The sequence below is a fragment of the Poecilia mexicana genome, unplaced genomic scaffold (genome assembly GCF_051168715.1).
Source record: "Poecilia mexicana isolate PSO_F unplaced genomic scaffold, ASM5116871v1 scaffold_2, whole genome shotgun sequence".
Classification (NCBI taxonomy): domain Eukaryota; kingdom Metazoa; phylum Chordata; class Actinopteri; order Cyprinodontiformes; family Poeciliidae; genus Poecilia; species Poecilia mexicana.
In genome coordinates this window covers 12,025,114-12,046,940 of record NW_028263371.1, presented here as the reverse complement: position 1 = coordinate 12,046,940, position 21,827 = coordinate 12,025,114, and the positions used below count along the sequence as shown (strand labels likewise).

The window sequence follows — 21,827 nt, the reverse complement described above, 5'->3', positions numbered from 1 at the left end:
GTTATAGAAGTTTGGTAATATTGTTGTTTCTTAATGTCAGTGTTTCTGCTACTAGACAGTAAGAAGACAAGGAACAGGGTTAAACGAGGATTTAGAAATAAAACTACAAAGATGATAGTTGTATTTACTGGGAGAAAGGCTATGACTAGTTATCAGGACAGAATGAGACCCGTAAAACTGTTGGGTCCATATGATCCAACCGGTCATCTGCTCCAACAATTTATTACCCTTTAGGAACCATGTCTGGACACCAGGAGCAGGAACATCACAGCATCCTTATATCAAACACTTTTCATCCTTATATCAGCGATTTAAAACTATTTCTAATTTCTGATACCATACGGCAGGCTGCAAAGTTGTGCATGACTGTAAAAGTCAATTATTTTCTTCACCGATAGAAAAGTGCAATGTGTTTATTATGAGTAGGATTAACCGAGCTGAAGGAAAACAAAGGAGAAATAAATATTCAACGATACAGAACCGAATCAGCAAATATGAACTTATGAAACTATTGAAAACCTTCAAGAATCTTATGTTGTGTAAGAAAATAATTCTGAAACCGCACACATGAATTTCTTTATTTGACTGTTATCTCTAAAATATGTTACTTTTTATGTTGAACACCAGACATCTCACCTCTTTCCCACAGTTTTTCATTTAGTTCTGCGACTGCAGTGGATTTTATAGTCAATGTTTAAAGCAGCACAGAGTCTGAACCGATGGAGGAAATTTACATCAACATGGAACCTGTTGGACAAACTGCATCTAATCACACAGGTAAGAATAAAGTTACAGATAAATCTAGTATGTATCTAATTACATTTTGGTAAAGTTCAGGTTTTCGTTAAGGTTCGAACGGCTCCAAAGAGAGGCTCTGCCTCTGTGTGGCTTTGGGATTCCTGAATGTTTTACTTTTGGCTGAACTCATCGCCATCAGTGAACGCAGTGAGTCTTCTTCTAGTCATCTGAAAGATGAGTACATTTTAATAGAGTAAATTTCATGTTTCTGTAATAAAAAATGTCATCGGCTCTTCTGAAATCAAACTGACCAAATAACAAGGGTTTGAAAAGCATAAAGCTTGGTGACTCAAAGTGCTGCAGAGGTGAATCATTACACTGTGTTACGTGAGTTTGATTCATTTTGAGCATTGGATGCATTTGCAGCCATTTAGGTTAGCATGTCTTTAATATCTCCTCTTTTTCACACTATTTACCCAACAATTTATTGTTCAGTGTTGCCTCAGTTTAAATTCTACAGCCATAACCAAAATCATAAAACTATTTTATAGGTCTTAAGTGAAAATTCGATGTGACTTCTATTTTTGCAAACATGCTTGTTGATGTTTTTTTCCAGCTCATGACATGACAGCAGATTTTTCTGACATTAGTAACTTTCTGACTGAGCAGAGCAGCGACAGCAAGTTTCCCTCCACAAACGCTAACTTCACTGAAACGACTCCACGAGCTGAAGAGACTTCAAGGTTTGTCAAGACTTTAAAAAAATGTGGATCTCATTAAAATGTCAAAAACCTTTTCCCCTCTGAATTGTAGAGCATAACTAATAACTTTCCTTTTGTGGCTAAATGGATATAATGTAAATGAACAACATTTATTTTAATTTATTAAGTACTGTATAATTTGTGTGCTCTAAAAACAACAATGTAAAAGAAGCAAAACTTTTTTTTTCTTACAGAACGAACAAACATCAATTGCTCCTTTTAATCCAGGGACTGCAGAAGAAGAAGAGAGGAGCAGATCCAGTAGAGATTTATGATTAGGATTTGTGTTCGGTGTGATATTATTTACCAACAATCATGTAGCTTATTAGTATGGTGTTACATAAAACCTAGAGATAAAATGTACACTTGTTGTGACTTATAAAGCAACAATTTTACTGGTTGTACTCTTTCTTGTTGAAACTCTGACTTGATAAACAAACGTTGGAGGATGGCTGGTTGTGGGGAGAATCGGTTCAGCATGAGGCTTTCTGATTGTGTCTTAATGTGACTTTTACTACGAGACTTTATGGAACTCCATTAGTGCCCAGTAATAAAGAAACAAAGAAAGAAGGTAGCATACGTACATGTTGGTTCCCCTGAAAATATGGATAAAATCAGTCATTACAGGGTAAAAGTAATTTGAAGAGGGGGAAGCATATAAACAAGTCAAGTCAATAACAAGTCAATGACTTGATGCAATCCACATTTTTAACTAGGATAACTTAACTTTTTTTTTACTGTCTTAAATAATACATTTAAATTGCTGCACTGTTAAGTAGAATGGAAATGACTTTTTTGTAAATTGTCTTAAGATTACCTATTGTAAATTAGTGTTATGTAAATCAAATTAATTGTATTATGAAAGGTTTCAATTTGCCCAACGGACTGGACTGAAGAAAAATGATGAGCAATGTTTTATAGGATGATGAAAGCAAAAATTGGTATTTTTTTGGTAACATGAAAAGTTCATTTTTGAGGTCAAACTAAAAATATGTACATTTCTTTCCAATACATTTTTCCACATACCATGGCCTGGTGTCTGAGCAGATGAAGGTCATCCCTATTGTCAGAAACCGTGATGTTAAGTTTGACTTACGAACCAATTTTCAAACACACTGGTCATAATATCCTATTCGGCATAATTCACAGTACACAAAGTCTAAACAGTCTGAAAACAAGCATAAGAATCACCATAAAGTCATGACCTAAAAACGCTTGTGAAAACATTCTTGGTCCTGAATCTGGCTCAGGAAAATAAAGCTAGAGGAGCAAACTCTTCCTCAATTTAAATTTACATTTTAATAAATAAAACAATGTATACATAACCATTGTATTTCATTTGCCTGGTGTTCTTTGTTGGATCATTTTTGTAGCTTGATGTACTAGTACTAGTAATATCATGTAGTGCGATAGTGACAGAGAGCAACATCAAAGTTTGCAATAAGTTTTGCATTAAATCAATGGCAGGAAACTGAGTTGTCATTATGGTACTTTTATTTGAAGAACTTTTATTCCTTAGATAATAGTGCTGCAGGAGGAGGTTCTATATTTAGAACCTTGTAAATATATAATGTTGTATTTACCCCCATATTCCACCCTCATTTGTTTATTTTACACCAATGGGATGTTAAATGGGCAGGCTGTACACCGTGATGGAGATATTTGTGTCTTTAAAGACTTGTTCCAGGATCTTTGTAAAGTAAACATCTGATTTTCACTTTTGAGACGATGGCATCAAGCTGTACGCCAAGAGCGAGCGAGACATCGACTCACTGATCCACACCACCAGGATCTACAGCACTGACATCGGGATGTCATTCGGACTAGAGAAGTGTGGCCGGATGGTTACAAAGAGAGGGAAGGTCGTCCACACAGAGGGGTCTCATTCCCAGAAGGAACAATAGCAGACATTGAGCACAGCTACAAGTACCTGGGAATACCACAAGCAAATGGCAACCTGGATGAGGTCACAAGGAAAGGAGCCACAGCCAAATACCTCCAACGAATAAGGCAAGTCCTGAGAAGCCAGCTCAATGGCAAGAACAAGATCTGTGTGATAAACAGCTATGCCTTACCAGTAATCAGACACCCTGCAGGAATAACTAGCTGGCCAAAGGAGGAGACAAACACCACGGATGTTAAGACTCGGAAGCTACTAACCATGCATGGAGGGTTCCACCCCAAATCCAGCACCCTGAGACTGAACACGAGCCGTAAGGAAGGTCAATAAGGCAGGTGGTTCCTTGAGTTTTGGTTTTCTAAATTGAGGGAACCAAACCTTTAGAGAATCCTAAAGACCTTTATTGGAAATAAAGGCCCCTCTTAGAGGATTAAGAGGCAGAGCGACCACAAAGCTGATTTGTTGGATTCTGTGAAGACGTTTGCAGTCTACAGAGGAAATCCCACCCAGTTCTAGAAGAACGGGTCTAAGTGGTTCCAGCACACAACCTCCTCCTCTGGGTGAATTGATTGGAATAAAATGCTGAACATAAATCTCTTGTTGATAAATTACAGGCCTTAATATGTTTAATTTTTCTTTTGTGTGTTTGAATAAATAAAAAAATATTTCTTAAAAGGATCAATCAATTAATGAATTTTATTTATAAGGGACCCTTTCATACTAAAAGCAGCTCTAAGAGCTGTTCCAACAATGAGCCCTCAGGTTTCTCTGACAAACTTTTCCAAAAACAGGAGCCATAATACTGGATGGATAATAAATGACTAAAACTATATGATCACGTAAAAGGTTAAAATAAGATTCATAAGTATAAATGTATATGTATGGAAAACAACAAGGAAAATGACAAGACAAACCCTCATCGATTTTCTATTTGCTTTTTCTCTTCCCTTCTGTCTGAGCCTCACACGGTGCATCTGACCTCTGACCTCAATGCCTCCCATCTGTCCCTCCTACAAAACCAGCCAATGAAAATGATGGAGAAGATCTGGAGGATCAAGAAGACAAAAAAGACCTCCATCACCTGCAGGGGACAACTGTCGGTCTCCTGTTGGACATTTGGACTGAAAACCTCCGCTGGTCTGCTGTCCAGTATCAGCGAAGAGGAAGAAAAGCTCTTCTCTCACAGGAGCTGTGAGAGAAAAAGACTCTGAACTGTTGACTCTTGTTTCATCTGTGGACAACATGGACATTTCCTGAGGGACGATCTGGATAACCCAAAGAACCAACACCAGAACCAGTTGGACTGACAGGAAGCTGGAGGAGAGAGACGGGGCAGGATTTGGCTGCAGCAGCACCGAGACCGACTGGGGCAGAGGGGCGAGAAGGAAGGAACAACCTGGATCCACATCAACCACTGTGAAGGACGACCTGTCTGTAACGTCCATCTAGATCACGACTTTAAATCTGAAGCAGCAGCAAAACTTCCCTCTACCAAGTATCAAGAACTTCAACTGTTGACACCAAAGAGGACAACGTCCAGAGCGACAGCGACTTTAGATGTTTCTGAAAGGATCTCCACTCAAAGGACTATTGCTGGTCCACTGGCGAGTGACCGAAGCGGAGAGTGAAGATTTAGACTTTTCTGACAGGAGGGAACAAATCCTCCTGAGCAGACAGACGATCCGTGTTCCTGCTTCTACGCTTTACCTACAGATGGAAAATCTGTGCTTTCTTGTTGGGTTTTGAACAGAAACTTATCTGTACCTTCACTGCACTAATGTCATTTTTTTGTGGGGTTTCCTAGAAAACACATGAAATTTGGTAGCTTAATTATAATCTTTCTTAGTTGTTTGACTCCTCAGGATGTTTAAGAGTTTAGAAATTCATTCTTCTAGACATGAGAGAAGTCAACTTAAAATTAACTTTAATGTGTGTAAAATGAAAACTGATAAGTTTAAAACTTTGGACTTATTTAATTACGCATCAGGAATGCACAAATTTATGTTCTGTTACCACATTAAAATAAGACATTAAGGTTTAGATTAAACAAATGAACTAAATGACTTAATATGTACATTTAGGCTGTAACACCAAAATTAAACTGTGCATAGATCAAAAGTGAATGGGGTTAACATAAAAGCATGTCACAGGGAGGTCTAAGGATTGAAATAGATGCACTTATTTTGCACGGAAGAATTTGGGATTAAAATAATGACTTATTTAAGCAATTGGACATATTACTTTGAAAACGGTTTGGTATTCTGCTGGTCCAAATACATTACTTCAAATTTCTCCTTTTAAAGTTTTGTGAAAGATGACAAAAGATATAGATGACCGTCTCCCTGGCAAGGAGAAACAATAAAGGGATGAATGGATGAATGCCGGTAGGTTTTTTGTATCCTGCCTATATGTTTTTGTTTCATCTTACAGAATAATGTTTCAGTGACTGAATGAATATGTAATGTCTTCAAATGTATGGGATAATTTCTCACTTCTCACCATAAAAATTGTACAAATGTCCTTTTATATAATCAGTGGGGATGGAATAAAATTTGACGTGTGATTAATAGTAAATATTACATATTTACTAATAATCAAAAGGAGGGAAAAGTGGTGGAAAATTACTACAAGTTAACATCTGCTGATCATATTATATGAAATGCTTGTGAGCTCATTAAAAGAGCTATTTGGGTCACATGTAGAAGGCTGGGAGTCGTTTTCTACAGCTGCATCAGAACCAGACTGTGTCGCCCATGTTTTGAATTCTTTTCCCTTGGTATAAAACTCATATGTTGTCTCTGCCTGGCAGAGCTTTTCACCGAGATCTGCTTCATGATTGGTTGTCCTACCAGCTCTGAGTTGTGCACAATTCATAAATAAACCTGATTGAGTAATTTTACCCGAACAGTGCTTGTCCCCCCTCCCCACAACAATGGATACAGACAAATACAGATCACCGCAACTCTTTTTTTGCGCATTAATACGTTGCATGACAGACTTTATTCATTGCAGCGCAGCCGCAATGTGTCCACCGAACTGCGCAGGTCACTGTGCACCTGAAATGACAGGATATGATTCACGTACACTGATATTACACAGCTTCAGTGTCGCTGCCAACATCTATTTAGCAAAGTTTTGTAATAACGAGTACGGTGATATTTTAAAGTATAGGCACAAAAAAAGTCCACAAGACAACGTATTTTGTCCTGATTAACCACCAAACAATAATTTGTATAACGACATTGCCAGGTGCGGAGCTATGGAGGGGGCTGGGGGTGCGGCTGCCCACCGGCCCGGGATGCGGTTTCAAGTCGCTTATAGACAGAGAAAGTGGGTCCACGCCTGTTGAGAAAGGGCTATTTAATGTTAAAGTCCCTCAATGGAATATATATCAGTCCCATTGACCGTTTCACTCACGGTTTTGCCGAAGTGCTTCCTGGGTAAAAATCAAACGAAAAAACGCTTCTGTGATAATTTGGTCACTTTGTCTTTTTTTGTCAAGTCAGTGTTTGTAAAAACAAAAACGCAAATATTCTAACAGTTTATAAAATGTATATTTATATTACCAAAAAAAATTACATACAATCTTAACTAAAGGGGCTATAAATAGAAATATATAAAATTATAAAGAATACATTGAAATACTGTAGGTAATAAGGCCTGCTCGTAATCTGCACCTGATTGGCTCAGCTGGTCATTGGTGACGTGATCCTCGGATACTCAAACCCCGAATCACACGTCACAGATTGACGTCAATGACCGCCTGAGAGTCATTGAATGTAGGCCTTCTGCGATCATTTGGTCACTAATCATTTTCTTTGTCTTGCAGGTAAATACTTGTAAAAAAAAAAAAAAAAAAAAGCCATTAAACATAGGTTATCCTTTCTTAATGGTCGAGCATCACAATGCAGGATAAAAAGAGAATCTTTAGTCCAGGTCTTTATTTAAAGGCCTGCATGAAAAGGAGGATGTGTGGACTGTCATTGGCTCAGAGTCCAATCAGAGGCTGGTTTTAAACGGGCTGGTCTCAAGTACAACAAACAGCTGGCTTCCCTAAAACTAACACACTGCGCTCCCCACAACAACCGGACACTTTTCTAGCTCTTCTTCCTCCCATCGCCTACATGTTGCTCTCTGCTGCCCCCTAGGGAAGAGAGGGGGCACCAGCTACACAACACTGCACACTTTAATTAATATTTTAAAATGTATTAATATGCACTGATGCGCTCGTGGATCCAACAGTAAAACAAAATAAGAAAGCGTAAAATATTCTTGCAAGACTAAGTTGCTGGGGTTTTAAAGAACCTTTATAATAATCGGGAGATTGAATAATTTTTAATATTATGTTAATGATAATTATTGGTAAGTTACTAAATAATATTTTTAAATGTGTAAATAACATTAGAACATTATTAAGTAATATTTATATTATATACTGAGACAAATTTAAAGACAAATAAGACACTTCCGGTTTGTGTTTTTCAAAACAATCAGTATGATGTCTATGGTGATAAGAAACTACAGCTATGCCATTAAGCTAGAGAATTTACACATCACTTCCACTTCTTTTGAATACTTTCACATTAAGAGCTATGGAAATGAGTTCATATCCTCTGTTAGCTTTATATTAAATAATGCATTTTACTTTTCTTGTTTCCACCCTTAAACTTTTATTTAGAAGCATGAAATTAAATTCTGCCGAGGTTTTCCACCACCACCGTATAACTTTCCTGTTCCTAGTCATTTAAAACAGATTAAAGTATTTAAATAATATTAGCAGTTGCACCTTGATGTTGTTGTACATGTAATACATTTATTCACAGATGAATTCAGTTATACAACAGATTGCAGTTAAATAAGTAATATTAACTAGTCACATTTTAAACTTTAACTTTTATATTAAGTTTTTTTCCCATTAGGAAAAAAAATGCATTGAGCAGCATTTTCATCCTGCTCAATGCTCTGATCTCAGCAGGTTGGATTTAATTACACATTTTTATAGTTTATATATTTTTTCAGGCTTGATTCTTAAAGTTACAGACATCCTCTTTTTGTGAGGATTTTTAACTAAGTAAGTTTAATTTTCTTTTCCATTTATTAACCCTGCAGTGGCTCTTTAAAAACATTAATTTAAGCTGATTTTATTTGACCTGGTAAAGGTGAAAATGAGAACAAATGAAGTTAAACAAATTACCTGGTTAGTATGTAGCGGAATATCTGTAGTTACAATAGTTGACCACCAGAGGGCAGTGAGCGCTCATAATCCACAATCAAAAACCTGTTAAACTCGTTTGTTCTGCTGGTTTTCTGCAGAACAAAAAGCTGCTCAGCTCCAAATCTTCTTCAATAACAGCAAAACAGAAATACCGAAAGTTTTCTATCTTTATTCTAGTTTTATTTCACTTTGTAAACTGAAACTGATGAATCAAACTTTGATTCTGGACGCAGAAGGAAACACAAGTCACCTGACTTTCTGTGAAAAAGAAACTGAAACTAACTTTGATATTTTTCTTCAAGTCAGCCTCCATTTTGAGCGGAGGGTGGAAATAACATGTTGACTTGTTAACAAAGGTAAGTGTTGCCGCTCCGGGTCCCTCCGAGTCTCTCTCGGCTCTCTGGAGCCTTTCTGACCGATAAACCCTCCGAGGCTTCCCGGGGCCTCGGCCACCTCGGTCTGGGGGCCTCGTCTCTCATAGGGTGTGGTCCCCACAGCAGCGCTCTGTTTACTTTATTAAAGGCCTGATCTAGGAAGGAATTAGATTAAATGAAATGTTTTATTGTGAGACGTTGCTGCTTATAAAGTGATTCTAAGTGAGGATACATTATGAGAGAAATAACACAAATAATAATAATAATACTTCTTTGTTGCTTTGTTTGTTACTTCTTTGTTGCTCTTTGTTGTGCATTGAGGCTCAATTGCCTCAATGCTCAATTGAGGCAATTGAGCATTGCCTCAATTGCTATGTTTAAAGGTGCAGACAGTGATGGTTTCTGACATGACTAATATGGGCGTTATTTTTTTAGGGATGGCACGAGACCACAGCGGATTGTAGCACTTCACTTTAATATTGGTAAAATTTATTAAGTATTTAATATCTAGGTGTTTTTATGGGAATATGGATCTTTCAGATCAATTTGAGAAGCAATTTTGATAATATTTCAAATTTTATCGTGTCATTTAGCGCAGGCCGCTGTTCTTGGTCTTGACTCGGTCTCGACTTCCCTCGGTCTTGGTCTCGACTTGGTCTCGGACCCTAAAAGTCTTGGTCTTGTCTTGGTCTCGGGTTAGGTGGTCTTGACCACAACACAGCTCAGTAACTGCAGAGTTAACCTGGTGAATGATCAACTCTATGATACAACTTTTAAAAACTCACTTAAAACCCATTTATTTCTCTGGGTTTTAACCCTGAGTGAGCTATAGGGTTAAAACCCTTCTCTCCTCCCTTGTATGTTGAAATGGGGTCCAATCGACCCCACACACGTAAAACCTGGATCATTTTCCATAGACCTCTACGTTTGCCTCAGTCCTGCACACACAAGGGTTAATGCTGCACTGCTACTTGTATTTCTGATGTTTGATTTCTATTTTTCTTATATTTTATCATTTGTTTTCATTTTCCTGCAACCCTTTGGTCAGCTGCTGTTTTATTTTAAGTGCTTTAGAGATAAAGTGGTCCACCATGACAGCTGCATCTAAATCTGATCTGTTTGAGTGGAGTGTGCAGCAACGACCTTCTCAAATCTAACCTAAATAAACTAAACTAAAAAAGTTAACCTCATGTAACTTTTTTACATCAGTGTTCTTGTTGTAGGGACTCTCTGTGAATCTTTTTAACCTAAAAATCAGAACAAAAACAGTTTTAAACCAGTTTCTTTGCTTGTTGAAGTCAGCAGAAAGTGAAACACATCACTCCGTCCCTCATCAGTCTGGGTTCATCACAAACTAATGTTTCTCTTGTCTGGATCAGAACCGGCTTTAACCAGTCCACAGATTTCCTCTCTTCCTCTTCACTGACTTTGGTCTTTTTTAATTTCTACCTCTTGTTGCTCCTTGCAGCAGAAAGAATCAGGCCTCGCTGAGTGTTTGGGGGCTTCATCCCCTCATTGAAGCAGCTGATTACCCATGATTCCTTGCAGTGGGTCCAGCTGGTACCTCAGCTGGATGCTGTGGTCCCTGAAAGCAGCTTTAGCTGAGAGGAAATCCTGCTGAGCTGCTCACATGACCACAGAGGCTGACATGTTGCTGAGATCCCAGCTGGACCCGGTTCTGTCTGGAGGAGAGCTGTGGACCCGACCTGAGCTGCTGCTCCCTCAGAACCTTCTGCACACTGACTCCCTCTATATGGAGCTACAATAGAGTCATGATGCGTTCAGGTCCACTGTGGGAGCTAAACAAGTTCACTAGTTCATAGGAAATGTTCACTTGTTCATTCATCTGATTCACTCTGATCCTCTGAACTCCTGATGGGAACCAGCTTTCTGCTTCACTGGACACTTACTGGACCTGGACCACTGGTCTGACTGGTTCTGGTTTCTTTCTCAGGCTGACTGAAGTCCAGAAGATGGAAGATCTGGATCTAAAGAAGGACAGAGCAAAACCTCCAGGACCCATCAGTCCGTCTGTGAGGAGTGACTGGTCCAAAGATCATCCTCCAGTCTTCAGTACTGAACCTGGACCCTCAGACAGGAAGTAAGAAACCAGTTTCTATCTGGTTCATGTGAATCTATAGAGATAAAATATAGATGATATTAACTGGTTGATCTTCAGTATTTGATCAAAAGTAACTTAAATTTCTTCCATATTAATTTAAAGTTAAACATGAAGGATGTTGGTCAGTAAATCAGTTTGAATGAAAAATGATGAAAATGAAAACAAAAACCAGCAACAATGTGAGGAGCAACGACTCAGATTGTCTCTGAACTGGATGTTGCAGCAACTAGTTGACTCTTTACTCTGTAGTAACTTTTCCATCACTAGTCTCTCGTCTCAATCACGTCACTAAACTGATTTTTACAAGAAGATGAACCAGGTGAGTTTGTCAAAGTTTAAATTGTATAAACTTCCAGAAAACTGTACAAGAGTCGAAACACTGAATTTCTTTAACTCCAGACTAAAAACCATCTGATTTTAGTGGCTTTGATTATAAATGAAACAGTGACCAACATATTTGATGGTTATGATTTTGGTGATGCTCTCATCAAATATAATGTCTGTTCAGTTGTTGAATGCCTGGTGTTTTCTTTATAGTTTTCTGTCTTTATTATGCAAAGCACCTTGAACTGCCTTGCTGCTGAAATGAACTGAACTAATAAAATTGAATGAAGGTTCAGTTTGACCAACAGATCAGTCTGAATGTTTCACTCTGGAGCTTCAGACCTGCAGCAGTTTGTGTTCAGAGCTTCTTCTCTGGTTTTTATCTCAGTTTCTCACTGATTGATCTGAATAACAACATGTTTGTGTTTCAGAGGTCAGAACCACAGAGGGAGAGCAGAACCTCCAGGATCCAGCTGTCCCTCCATGAGGAGTGACCGGTCCAAAGGACACAATCCAGACTTCAGGACTGAACCTGGACCATCAGAACCAGAGTAAGAAACCAGTTTCTATCTGGTTCATGTGACTCTGCAGAGCAGGACTGGTTCTAGGCTTGGATACACGAGGAGACAGGCAGAAAGTAAAGGAGGCTTTATTATGCGTCCATTTTCTGCTCCATGATATTTATTAACATTGATGACTAGTGATTGATTCATGGGATAAACTTTGTCCAACTCCACAACAAAACTCAACCCTAAAACATTGAAATGAAAAAGTTTCTTCATAAACTTTTTATTTTCTTGTTAAATCCAAGATTTAACCAACAACATAACATTTATCTACTTGGATTGTGATCATGCAGTTTTGCATCTTAAGCTGATTTGAACCTAAATGAAGATAAAAACACATTTCTTTCAAACAGTAATAACAGACAGACTAAAGCAGAAGGTTTTTAAACTCAAAGCTTCAAAAGTCTTTCTTCCTGCTCCTGTTTTCTACTGTCTCTTTGCTTCAGTGCTCAGTGAGACATCAGGCAGGATGAAGGATCTTAAAGATTCACTGAATGTTGGCTGTGGTTGGTTACCCAGCATTGGCTCAGGTGATGCACAGCAGCTTTATTACAGGAGACACACCTGATGGAGAACCAACACAGAAAATGAGAAGGGAGAGGGCAGGTCAGACATTTTCTGTTTCATTTGGAAAAGGCAGCAATTTGACTCAAAATAGGGATTTTGTTTGAAGTTGAAAAAGAGGAAAAGGATAAAGAAGGAAGATATGTAATGATTGTAGGACGAATCGGAGAAATGACAATTTGAGTAATAAATGTTTATGAGGAGAAGGACAGTTTCCTGAAACAAACAGTCAGAATAATAACTGATGATGGAAAAGGAATGAAACTGATGGGGGGAGACTTTAATACGGTTTAAAATAATATATTAGTTAGATACTCTTCTGATTATGGGCCACAGACAACGACATCCAGAATGCTAAATAATATTATAAAGAGCTGGTCTGATTGATGCTTGGAGAAATATCAACCCCAAGAAGAGAGACGACACATTTTACTCAGATCCACACAAAAGCTACTCTGGAATAGATTATCTATACAAATCTGAGCCACATATACATAAGGTATTAAAATGTAACATAGAAAATCTAACTATAAGTGGCCATGCACCTATAATGTTGTCTCTGTGTGGACAGACAGATTCTGGTTCATTTGTCCTGGTTCCTCCACAGAGAGGATCTGCAGAGCTCAGAGGTTCCCACTGATCCGTCTGTCCAGCAGCACCAAACACAGCTGGACTCCATATTTATGGTCTGTACATCGGTTCTGTTCAGTCTGTAGACCAGAGGACTGTCAGTCTGTCCAACATGGACCTGATGTTCAGATCTAGTCTGATATCTTCTCATTCTGTTCCAGCTGCTGGAGGAAAACATTGTCACATTTGTGAAGAACGAGCTGAAGAAGATCCAAAAGGTTCTGAGTCCAGATGACCCAGAATGCTCAGAGGGTCAGAGTGAGGATGAGGAGCAGAGGAGGAGCAGAGAGGCGGTGATGAAGATCACCCTGAACTTCCTGAGGAAGATGAAGCAGGAGGAGCTGGCTGACCGTCTGCAGAGCAGTAAGAGGATTTCTACAACAATTCTGCTGTTATGTTGAATAATTAAAACATGATTACATGAGAAAATGAATTCAACTGAAATCAAACGAGAGAAACGAACAAATACAGAAAATCTTCATCAAACAGTCACATGAGCTCAATGAGGTTCTGGATTCAGCAGCTTTTTTATTTAAACATCACCTGTGGTGACTGGTTGCTGCTCATGAAATATAAACTTTGGGAACCTTATATTTACCGTAAAATACTGTAAAAAACAAACATGGCAGCAATGCACAAGATAAAAACCCATTTTAGTTTTAATTCCTGCACCCAGTACATAAAAATGTTCCATTCAGCTGCAGATGAAGAACCTTCAGAAACACACAGACAGCTACCAAATTCACCCTGTGATGCAGCAGCGCCAACATTGAGGCCAGTAAATGATAAACTGCTGCTGATCTGCATGACATGAACTCTCCGACTGTCTACCGTCCATCTACATGCATCCAGACAGAAGAGGTGGCTAGAAGGTCTCCTTGTTGAACTGAGCTGCAGGCATTTGATGCAGATCAAGTTCAAAAAGTTCTTGCCAAGGTTTTTCTACAGTTTTTCCTGTTTATCCCTAAACAACCAACTATCAAAGTGTCTCTGAATCCTTCTGCTTAGGGCAGAACCTGGATTTCTACTGGAAGTCGGTTTGTAAAGAGTAAACAGGACAGTGGAGAGAACAGTTCCCTGGCTTGACCCAGTGCTGCGTAATATTGTGTCCCAGTTTGCTGTTTTCATTGGTCACTCTCCCCAGCTGTAGTGGCCTGTCCAGACCTTACAGTGTGTTGTCTCCATGCAGGGACTGGAGCTGGAAAATGTCAACGGAAACTCAAGTTAAACTTGAAGGAGAAGTTCCAGAGTCTCTCTGAAGGCGTCGCTGAACCTGGAAATCAAACCTTTCTGGACCAGATCTACACAGAGCTCCACATCACAGAGGGGTTAACTAGAGAGGTCAACCAGGAACATGAGGTCAGACGGATTGAAACAGCATCCAGGAAACAAGAAACAATCAGGAGAGAAGACCTCTTTAAACCTGGAAGTGATCAACCAATCAGAACAGTGATGACCATGGGAGTGGCTGGCATTGGGAAAACACTGTTAACACAGAAGTTCACTCTGGACTGGGCTGAGGGCAGAACCAACCAGAACATCCAGTTCATATTTCCATTCACTTTCAGAGAGCTGAATGTACTGAAAGAAGAAAAGTTCAGCTTGGTGGAACTGATTCATCACTTCTTTGAAGATATTAAAGACGCAGGAATCCGCAGCTTTAAAAAGTTCCAGGTTCTGTTCATCTTTGACGGTCTGGATGAGAGTCGACTTCCTCTGGACTTTGATGATAATCTGATCCTGACTGATGCTACAGAGTCCAGCTCAGTGGATGTTCTGCTGACAAACCTCATCAGGGGGAAACTGCTTCCCTCTGCTCTCCTCTGGATAACCACACGACCTGCAGCAGCCAATCAGATCCCTGCTGAGTGCGTTGGCATGGTAACAGAGGTCAGAGGGTTCACTGACCCCCAGAAGGAGGAGTACTTCAGGAAGAGATTCAGAGGTGATGAAGAGAAGGCCAGCAGGATCATCTCCCACATCCAGAAATCCAAAAGTCTCCACATCATGTGTCACATCCCAGTTTTCTGCTGGATCACTGCTAAAGTTCTGGAGGATGTGATGAAGACCAGAGAGGGAGGAGAGCTGCCCAAGACCCTGACTGAGATGTACATAGAGTTCCTGCTGGTTCAGCTCAAAATCAAGGAGGAAAAGTTTGATGGACGACGAAAGACAAAAAATATCTGGAGTCCAGAGAACAGGAAGCTGATTGAGTCTCTAGGAAGACTGGCTCTAGATCAGCTGCTGGAGGGAAACCTGGTCTTCTATGACAAAGATCTTGATAAATGTGGCATCAACATCAAAGATGCTGCTTTGTTCTCAGGAGTTTTCACTGAGATGTTTAAAACGGAGAGAGGAACGCGCAACATCTCCGTCTACTCCTTTGTTCATCTGAGCATCCAGGAGTTTCTGGCTGCCGTCTACATGCTCCACTGCTTCACCAGCAGGAGGTCAGAGGTCATCAAGACGTTCCTGGGAGAAGAACACAATGAAACATCTCTGGATGACTTCATGAAGAAAGTCATGAAGAAATCCCTCAGCAGTGAAAATGGCCACCTGGACCTGTTTGTCCGCTTCCTTCATGGTCTCACTGTGGAGTCCAACCAGAGACTCTTAGAGGATCTGCTGGGTCAGACAGAGAACCGTCCAGAAACCATCCAGAGAATCATCACCAACCTGAAGGAGATGAACACTGATAGAATCTCTCCTGACAGAAGCATCAACATCTTCTACTGTCTGGTGGAGATGAACGACGTCTTATTTTATCAGGAGATCCAACGGCTGCTGGATTCAGGGAAGGAGCTCTCAGTGACTGACTGTTCAGCTCTGGCCTTCATGCTGCAGATGTCAGAGGTTCTGGATGAGTTGGACCTGGAGAAGTACAACACATCAGATGATGGACGACTGAGACTGTTTCCAGCTGTGAGGAACTGCAGAAAGGCTCGGTGAGTCCAGATGTTTTCATTGTGTGAATGTTGATTCAGCACTATTGTCCTCCTGTTTCTTCTTCTTTCTTCAAGTTGATTCTGGATGTTTTTGGCCTTTAACTACTTCCTTCATCCTCTGGATGATTTCAGCCATTCAAACATCTAAACATTCAGTTCATCCAGGACAGCTGCAGCTTCTGGTTTTTACACATTTTGATCTTTTAAAAATATTTAACTTTTTATCAGTTTTCAGGTTGAAATGAATAGAAAACCCTGAACTCTAGAAAATGTCTATTTCCTCTCAGATCCAATCAGCCAGAGAGACTTTTTAAACTTTAAACTCTCTTCACTCGTTGAGCTGCTGCTCCATAATTCACCTTTTAGGATCTTTGACTGTTTTTATAAAATAATTGTTTAGGTTTGATGGAAAGTTGAACCATTAAAATAAACCGTTGCATTAATTATAAACTTTGTGAACAGTGTTGATCTTCTTCATTCCGTCATCATCCTCTCCTCTTCCTCCTCCACTAGTTTCCTCTGAGTTTGTAACTGAGACCAAAATGTGGTGATTGTTGTCTGGTTCCAGAAAAAGTCCTAGTTTCTGTCAGATCCTCCCAAAGCTCTGAGAACTCTGCTTCCAGAGCTGGAACCATTTTCCTCATCAACTCTTCATCTGCAGCCTTTGTTGAAGCTGTTAGCTGTCCTCCATGAAGACCTGCAGAGACATGAGCTTCAGCTCTTTAGACATCCCAGCCTCTTTAGTTCTGGAGAACTTTCACTGCTTCACCATGAAGATGCTGCTGGACCCAAACGCTCCGTCTCCTCCAGGGGTTTTGCTCTTCAGCTCTTTAGGAGTTTAGCAACAATTTCTTCTGACATCCAAACCTTTGTTCCTCTGAGACGATGGACAGACCACTGCAGAGACATGTGTCCCTCTTACAACCAGTTTGTCCCAGTTCCTCTCAGACCAACAGAGGACGGTCCAGACCTGAAGGAGCAGCAGGACCGGTTCTGCTGCTGCTCTGCAGGACGACCAGAACAATCTGCAGCTTTTAGCTGAAGCAGGTTGACGACTGTCCACTTTCTACTTTGTTACAGCATCAAATCCAGCAGATGAACGGAGACACAACTGGGAGCATCATGTGTCTGGTCTGCTCCCAGTTTCCTCTGTGGCAGCATTTAATAATCTGCTGCTGGGAGCCACGTTTCTATAGAATATACTACTATTATTAATGATGAGGAGGATTCTAGATGCTGCAGCAGCAGATATGGGCTAAACAAACCCAGAGATGCCAGAGGTCCACAGCAGGCTGGACTTCCTGCTCTGCTCACTTCATTTATAACTCACTTCCTGCTTGGTGGAAGATCTCAAGGAGCCAAACGGTCTAGTCCAAGTCAGTGTGACTTGTCAGAGCTGTGAGCAGTTCCTCCTCCTCTCCATCATCTCCAGTAGTTTCCTTCATTCAGCTCAGTCAGCCTCTTCATCAGCTGCTGCAGCTCCTTTGAGGCTCTGATGCTGCAGAGAAACTGAACTTTCCTTCACAGATGATAGAAGATCTTCAACATCTGACTGAGCTGAAGGTCTGAGGACATGAAGCCTGGACCAGAACCAGAACCAGAACCTGGACTTTAGTCAGGAGCTGCACAGACTCTCTGTCGGGTCAAACTCAGTAAACTGAAGATCAGATGTTGATCAGATGATGACATCATGATGACATCACTGTTATCATATTTTATCTGTTTATGATCCAGATTGATTTCATTAGAACTGAATTTATTTCTTCTCTCATCTCAGACTTGGTGGCTGTTTGATCCAACAGGCTGAATGTGAAGTTTTGGCTTCAGCTCTGAAGTCCAACCCAGATCTGACTGAACTGGAAATAAGTGAGATCATCATAAATGGAGCTGGAGACTCTGATATGAAGAATGTGTCTGAGATCCTGCAGAGTTCAGTCAGTAAAGTGAAGAATCTGAGGTTTGTTTTCTCTAATTATACAATAAAATCATTCATTGATACTTTAATCCTTAGTTTAATTAATAATTTAGTTGTAATATTTAAAAACATTATTTTTAAATGTCAGATTCAAATTTCAAACACTTTTACCTTATAAATAAATGATTTTCTTATTTCAGACTTTGAGATCATTGAACTTTGTTTTTCAGTTTTTAAAATGTTTCTGACTGATGAACAAAATGAGTAAAATAATTCAAATGAAGTTAATTAACGATGGAGATGTTTCAGTTTGGTTGGTAAAGATTCAGATTGTTTTATTTCTGATTCTCATCTTTACATCCAGAATGAAATGTTTTCCTCCAGTCGAGCCACAAACACTGACCAGTTCAAATCATCATTAATGAAACATCTAAGAAGTGACTGATTGTAGAAAAGCAAATCTAGATGAGCTGAATGACAGTGAGGTTTGCAGCAGCAGCAGGTTCCTCACTTTGTCCTGAAGCTGTGGTTCTGTTGGGCCGGGTCAGAGAGGAACCGTCCTCTTCAGTCTGACAGCTGTCAGTCGGTTGGAGCCTCGTCTCTGTGATGAAGCTTCATCAGGTCACGTCTCCTTAGGAAATAATGGCCTCCATTGGCTTTCAGCAGCTTTAAGAAGAACCCAAGGCCATTCATGAATAAACTGAGTGGTTCTGATCCGGTTACCAAGTCGGGTCTCCAGCTGATGATCAGGAACCAGCAGAAATAGCTCACCTCATCCAGGCTGCTGCTCATAGAAAACTTTGAGTTTCTTTGTTGATCAAATGTTCTGGTTCTGCTGGTTTGGACTCTTTAAACCAGTTTGACTGGATCAGATGTTAGAATCAGTTCATTATGTTTCTTTTACATTCAGGGAAATTAATTTTCTACATTTTATTATTTATTTGTTCATATTTCAGTTTTAACTTCATCCTGTTGGCTTCAGCTCATCTTTTATTCTTTATTCAGATTGTGGATCTGCAGTTTGTCAGAGACCAGCTGGACGTCTCTGTTCTCAGCTCTGAGGTCCAACCCGACCCATCTGACAGAACTAATCCTGTACAGAACCAACCTGGGAGATTCTGGACTGAAAGAGCTCTGTGGTTTTCTACAGACTGAAGGCTGCAGACTGGAATCTTTGAGGTTTGTAATTATATAATAATCAATATTTCAGTGATTAATTATCTATAATTGATCATAAATCAAAGTTCATTTCCTTTGTTCTAATAAATATTTTCTGAGTTTGTTCCTGGATCCAGAGTTTAATTTAGTCCCTCTGTGTAACTGAGCTGGACCTGCTGACCTGAGGTCAGAACAGGACAGCATTCGGACCCCCAGTGTGTAGAAATCCCCCTCATGTCAAGCAGGTCAAAGGTCATTCAACCCTTTCTAGAAAAGTGAATTCCTGGAATCTGACAGGAACAAATCAATAATCAATGATTGATGCTTCAACACTTTGATCAGAACCTGGAATGATTTTACTGACTAAAATCCTCCAACACAACATGACCCAGTACCAGGTTCTGGTTCTGGTTCTGAAGTCAGCAGGTCTTTATTGAAGCAGCAGCTTGTTGGCTTTAATATTCATGAGGATCTTTAACTGGTTCTGTTGGACTGGTTCACCTGCATCCTGTTGGCTTCAGCTCATCGTTTGTTCTTTATCCAGGTTGAGGAGATGCAGGTTGTCAAAGATCAGCTGTGATTTTCTGGCCTCAGCTCTGAAGTCCAACAGCCTCCATCTGACACATCTGAACCTGGATGGAAACAACCTGAAGGATTCAGATGTTCAGCAGCTGGAGCATTTTGTAGAGACTTTACAGTAAGTAAATGTTTGTAGTGAGTCCAGCTGCTGTCAGCATATTGAGCTAAACCCAGTTAGCATCAAAGCAAAGCTCCAGTGTTCCCAGTAAAGCTGCAGCTTCTCAGTGGGAGGAGAATGGTTCAGGCTTCCTGATTGGACACAGAGACAGCAATCAGCCAATCAGAGGAGCAGCAGCTTGCTGTGTTCCTGTGTTTGTGTTGGTGTGAAGATGAGTGTTGTTGCTGTGTCCATGTCTCCAGGACGTCCAGCTGGACTCCAGCGTCCAGCCGTCCAACATGTCTAGAGACAGTGGTCCTCATTCATCAAACTGTGGCAGCAGCAGATCTGATCTCAGATCTGCTTGTTCTCTCAGTTCAACAGGAAACAAGTGATCAGGTTCATCTTGGTCACAGCTCTGAGATCAGTCTGACTGCAGCCAGGAAACCATCTACTGGATGTGCTGCGTCACTGACTGCTGCTGGAGAGGCTGGAAACACTCACTGATCTGATCTCTCCTTCCTTCTTCTCTCTGCAGGTGGCGATTATCTCTGTAAAGTAGAGAACGGTCTCTGTGTCCTGCTGATCCTCAGAGGTTGAAGCTGCAGCAGTTTGAGTCTAAAGAGACTCTGACTGGATCATGATGATGACCTCTGACCCCCAAGATTTTCCTCCCGTTTATTTTCTCATGTCTGTCATTTAGTGTCTGACATTGTTTGTCTCTTTGGATCAATAAAGATCCGATTCAAACTGGGCTCCATTTAGAGGCTTCATGGAGTTTTGATCTGAACTGGATTCAACTGGAAAGTTGATCTTTTTTCTCTCTGATTCATTTTCATCCTGGAACCAGAAATGGTCTGAGATGGAAACATGGGAATCATTTTCAGTTCAGCTTTGAATCATAAAGACACTTCAAACCTCTTTTCTCTGCTGCTTCTTCTTCTGTTGACAGGAAAATGTTCCTCAAAGCTCCACAGATAAAAAGATGCTTTACTGGAAACTGCAGAGAAACTTCAGCTTCCATCACAGAAACCAGTTGAACCAGTTTAGAACTGGATGTCCCACAGGAACTCTGATCTTAGAGCAGTTTTCAGGAACATCCAGCATTTATCTGGACATTATTTTAATATTCTGTATATATTGTTATTTTGTTATAGTCATTCTAAAAGTCTTTAAATAATGAAGTTTTGCATCATATTCATTGATCCTCAGCTTTAATATTCCTCAGTCTGTTTTGGTTTTTACTTTTTTAACTCCATGTTTCATGTTTTGAGTTTTCTAGAGAACTTTAGGACTCGATGCGTCACATCAGGCTCTTTACTGAGATTCACTGATTTATTCAGACATCAGAGAATCACTGGGATAATGTGCTGATTGGTTCATGTTTTTATATTTCTCCTAACCTAATATGGGTTATTTGGTTAATAAATATTTTAATAATGCTCTTTGTACAAATATAATAACTGCACCTTTTATTTTAATCCTTCATGCTGTCTAGCTTTTTGTATTAGGATCAACAAAGAATTGAAAATATATTTAAGTTTTCATTTTTACTTTGTTTATTTAGGTTTACTAAATAATTTAGGTTGATTTAGTAACAACAGAAACATCCTGTTCAGTTGATCTGAGCTTTTGAACTGATTTTGTGGTGAACCTTTTCCATGAACTGCTGAGATTCATGACTGGAAGACATTAATGCAATAAAGTCATTAAGTCTCAGTTAATAAATATTGAGGCAATTTATTTTTACAGAACGTGTTGCATCAACCATTTTAAAACCTTTAGCCAACGTCAAATTATTTAAATTGTTAGCTAAAACTTTTACCTAAGGTTTTATAAATACCGTCAACTTTTTATTTAAATATTAGCTGAAACCTTTAGCTAATCTTCTCCAAATAATGCTGAAAGGTTAGGTATTCTACCTGTTACTTCTAACATC

At 39.7% G+C, this 21,827-nt stretch overlaps 1 protein-coding gene and 1 long non-coding RNA gene across 3 annotated transcripts; both read left to right on the top strand.

Moving 5' to 3' along the window:
* The first annotated feature begins 286 nt into the window (after window positions 1–286).
* On the top strand, window positions 287–2,824 carry LOC148160434 (uncharacterized). The gene is made up of 4 exons (XR_015764851.1): window positions 287–777; window positions 850–945; window positions 1,355–1,481; window positions 1,694–2,824. It is a non-coding gene; the product is annotated as an uncharacterized LOC148160434 (long non-coding RNA).
* Window positions 2,825–8,663: 5,839 nt separating this feature from the next.
* Window positions 8,664–21,616, top strand: LOC148160433 (NLR family CARD domain-containing protein 3-like). 2 transcript variants are annotated; one of them, XM_088010788.1, is made up of 10 exons: window positions 8,664–8,970; window positions 10,943–11,089; window positions 11,866–11,985; window positions 13,172–13,250; window positions 13,356–13,557; window positions 14,384–16,139; window positions 17,917–18,096; window positions 19,060–19,233; window positions 19,757–19,909; window positions 20,427–21,616. In XM_088010788.1, the coding sequence occupies exons 2-10, from the start codon at window positions 10,962–10,964 to the stop codon at window positions 20,443–20,445; spliced, it is 2,811 nt and encodes a 936-aa protein (XP_087866914.1). In that variant the 5' UTR covers window positions 8,664–8,970; window positions 10,943–10,961; the 3' UTR covers window positions 20,446–21,616. The 2 variants fall into 2 exon arrangements, with proteins under 2 accessions (XP_087866914.1, XP_087866915.1); XM_088010789.1 differs by lacking the exons at window positions 8,664–8,970; window positions 11,866–11,985 and having other exon boundaries at window positions 10,755–11,089.
* Window positions 21,617–21,827: the final 211 nt, after the last annotated feature.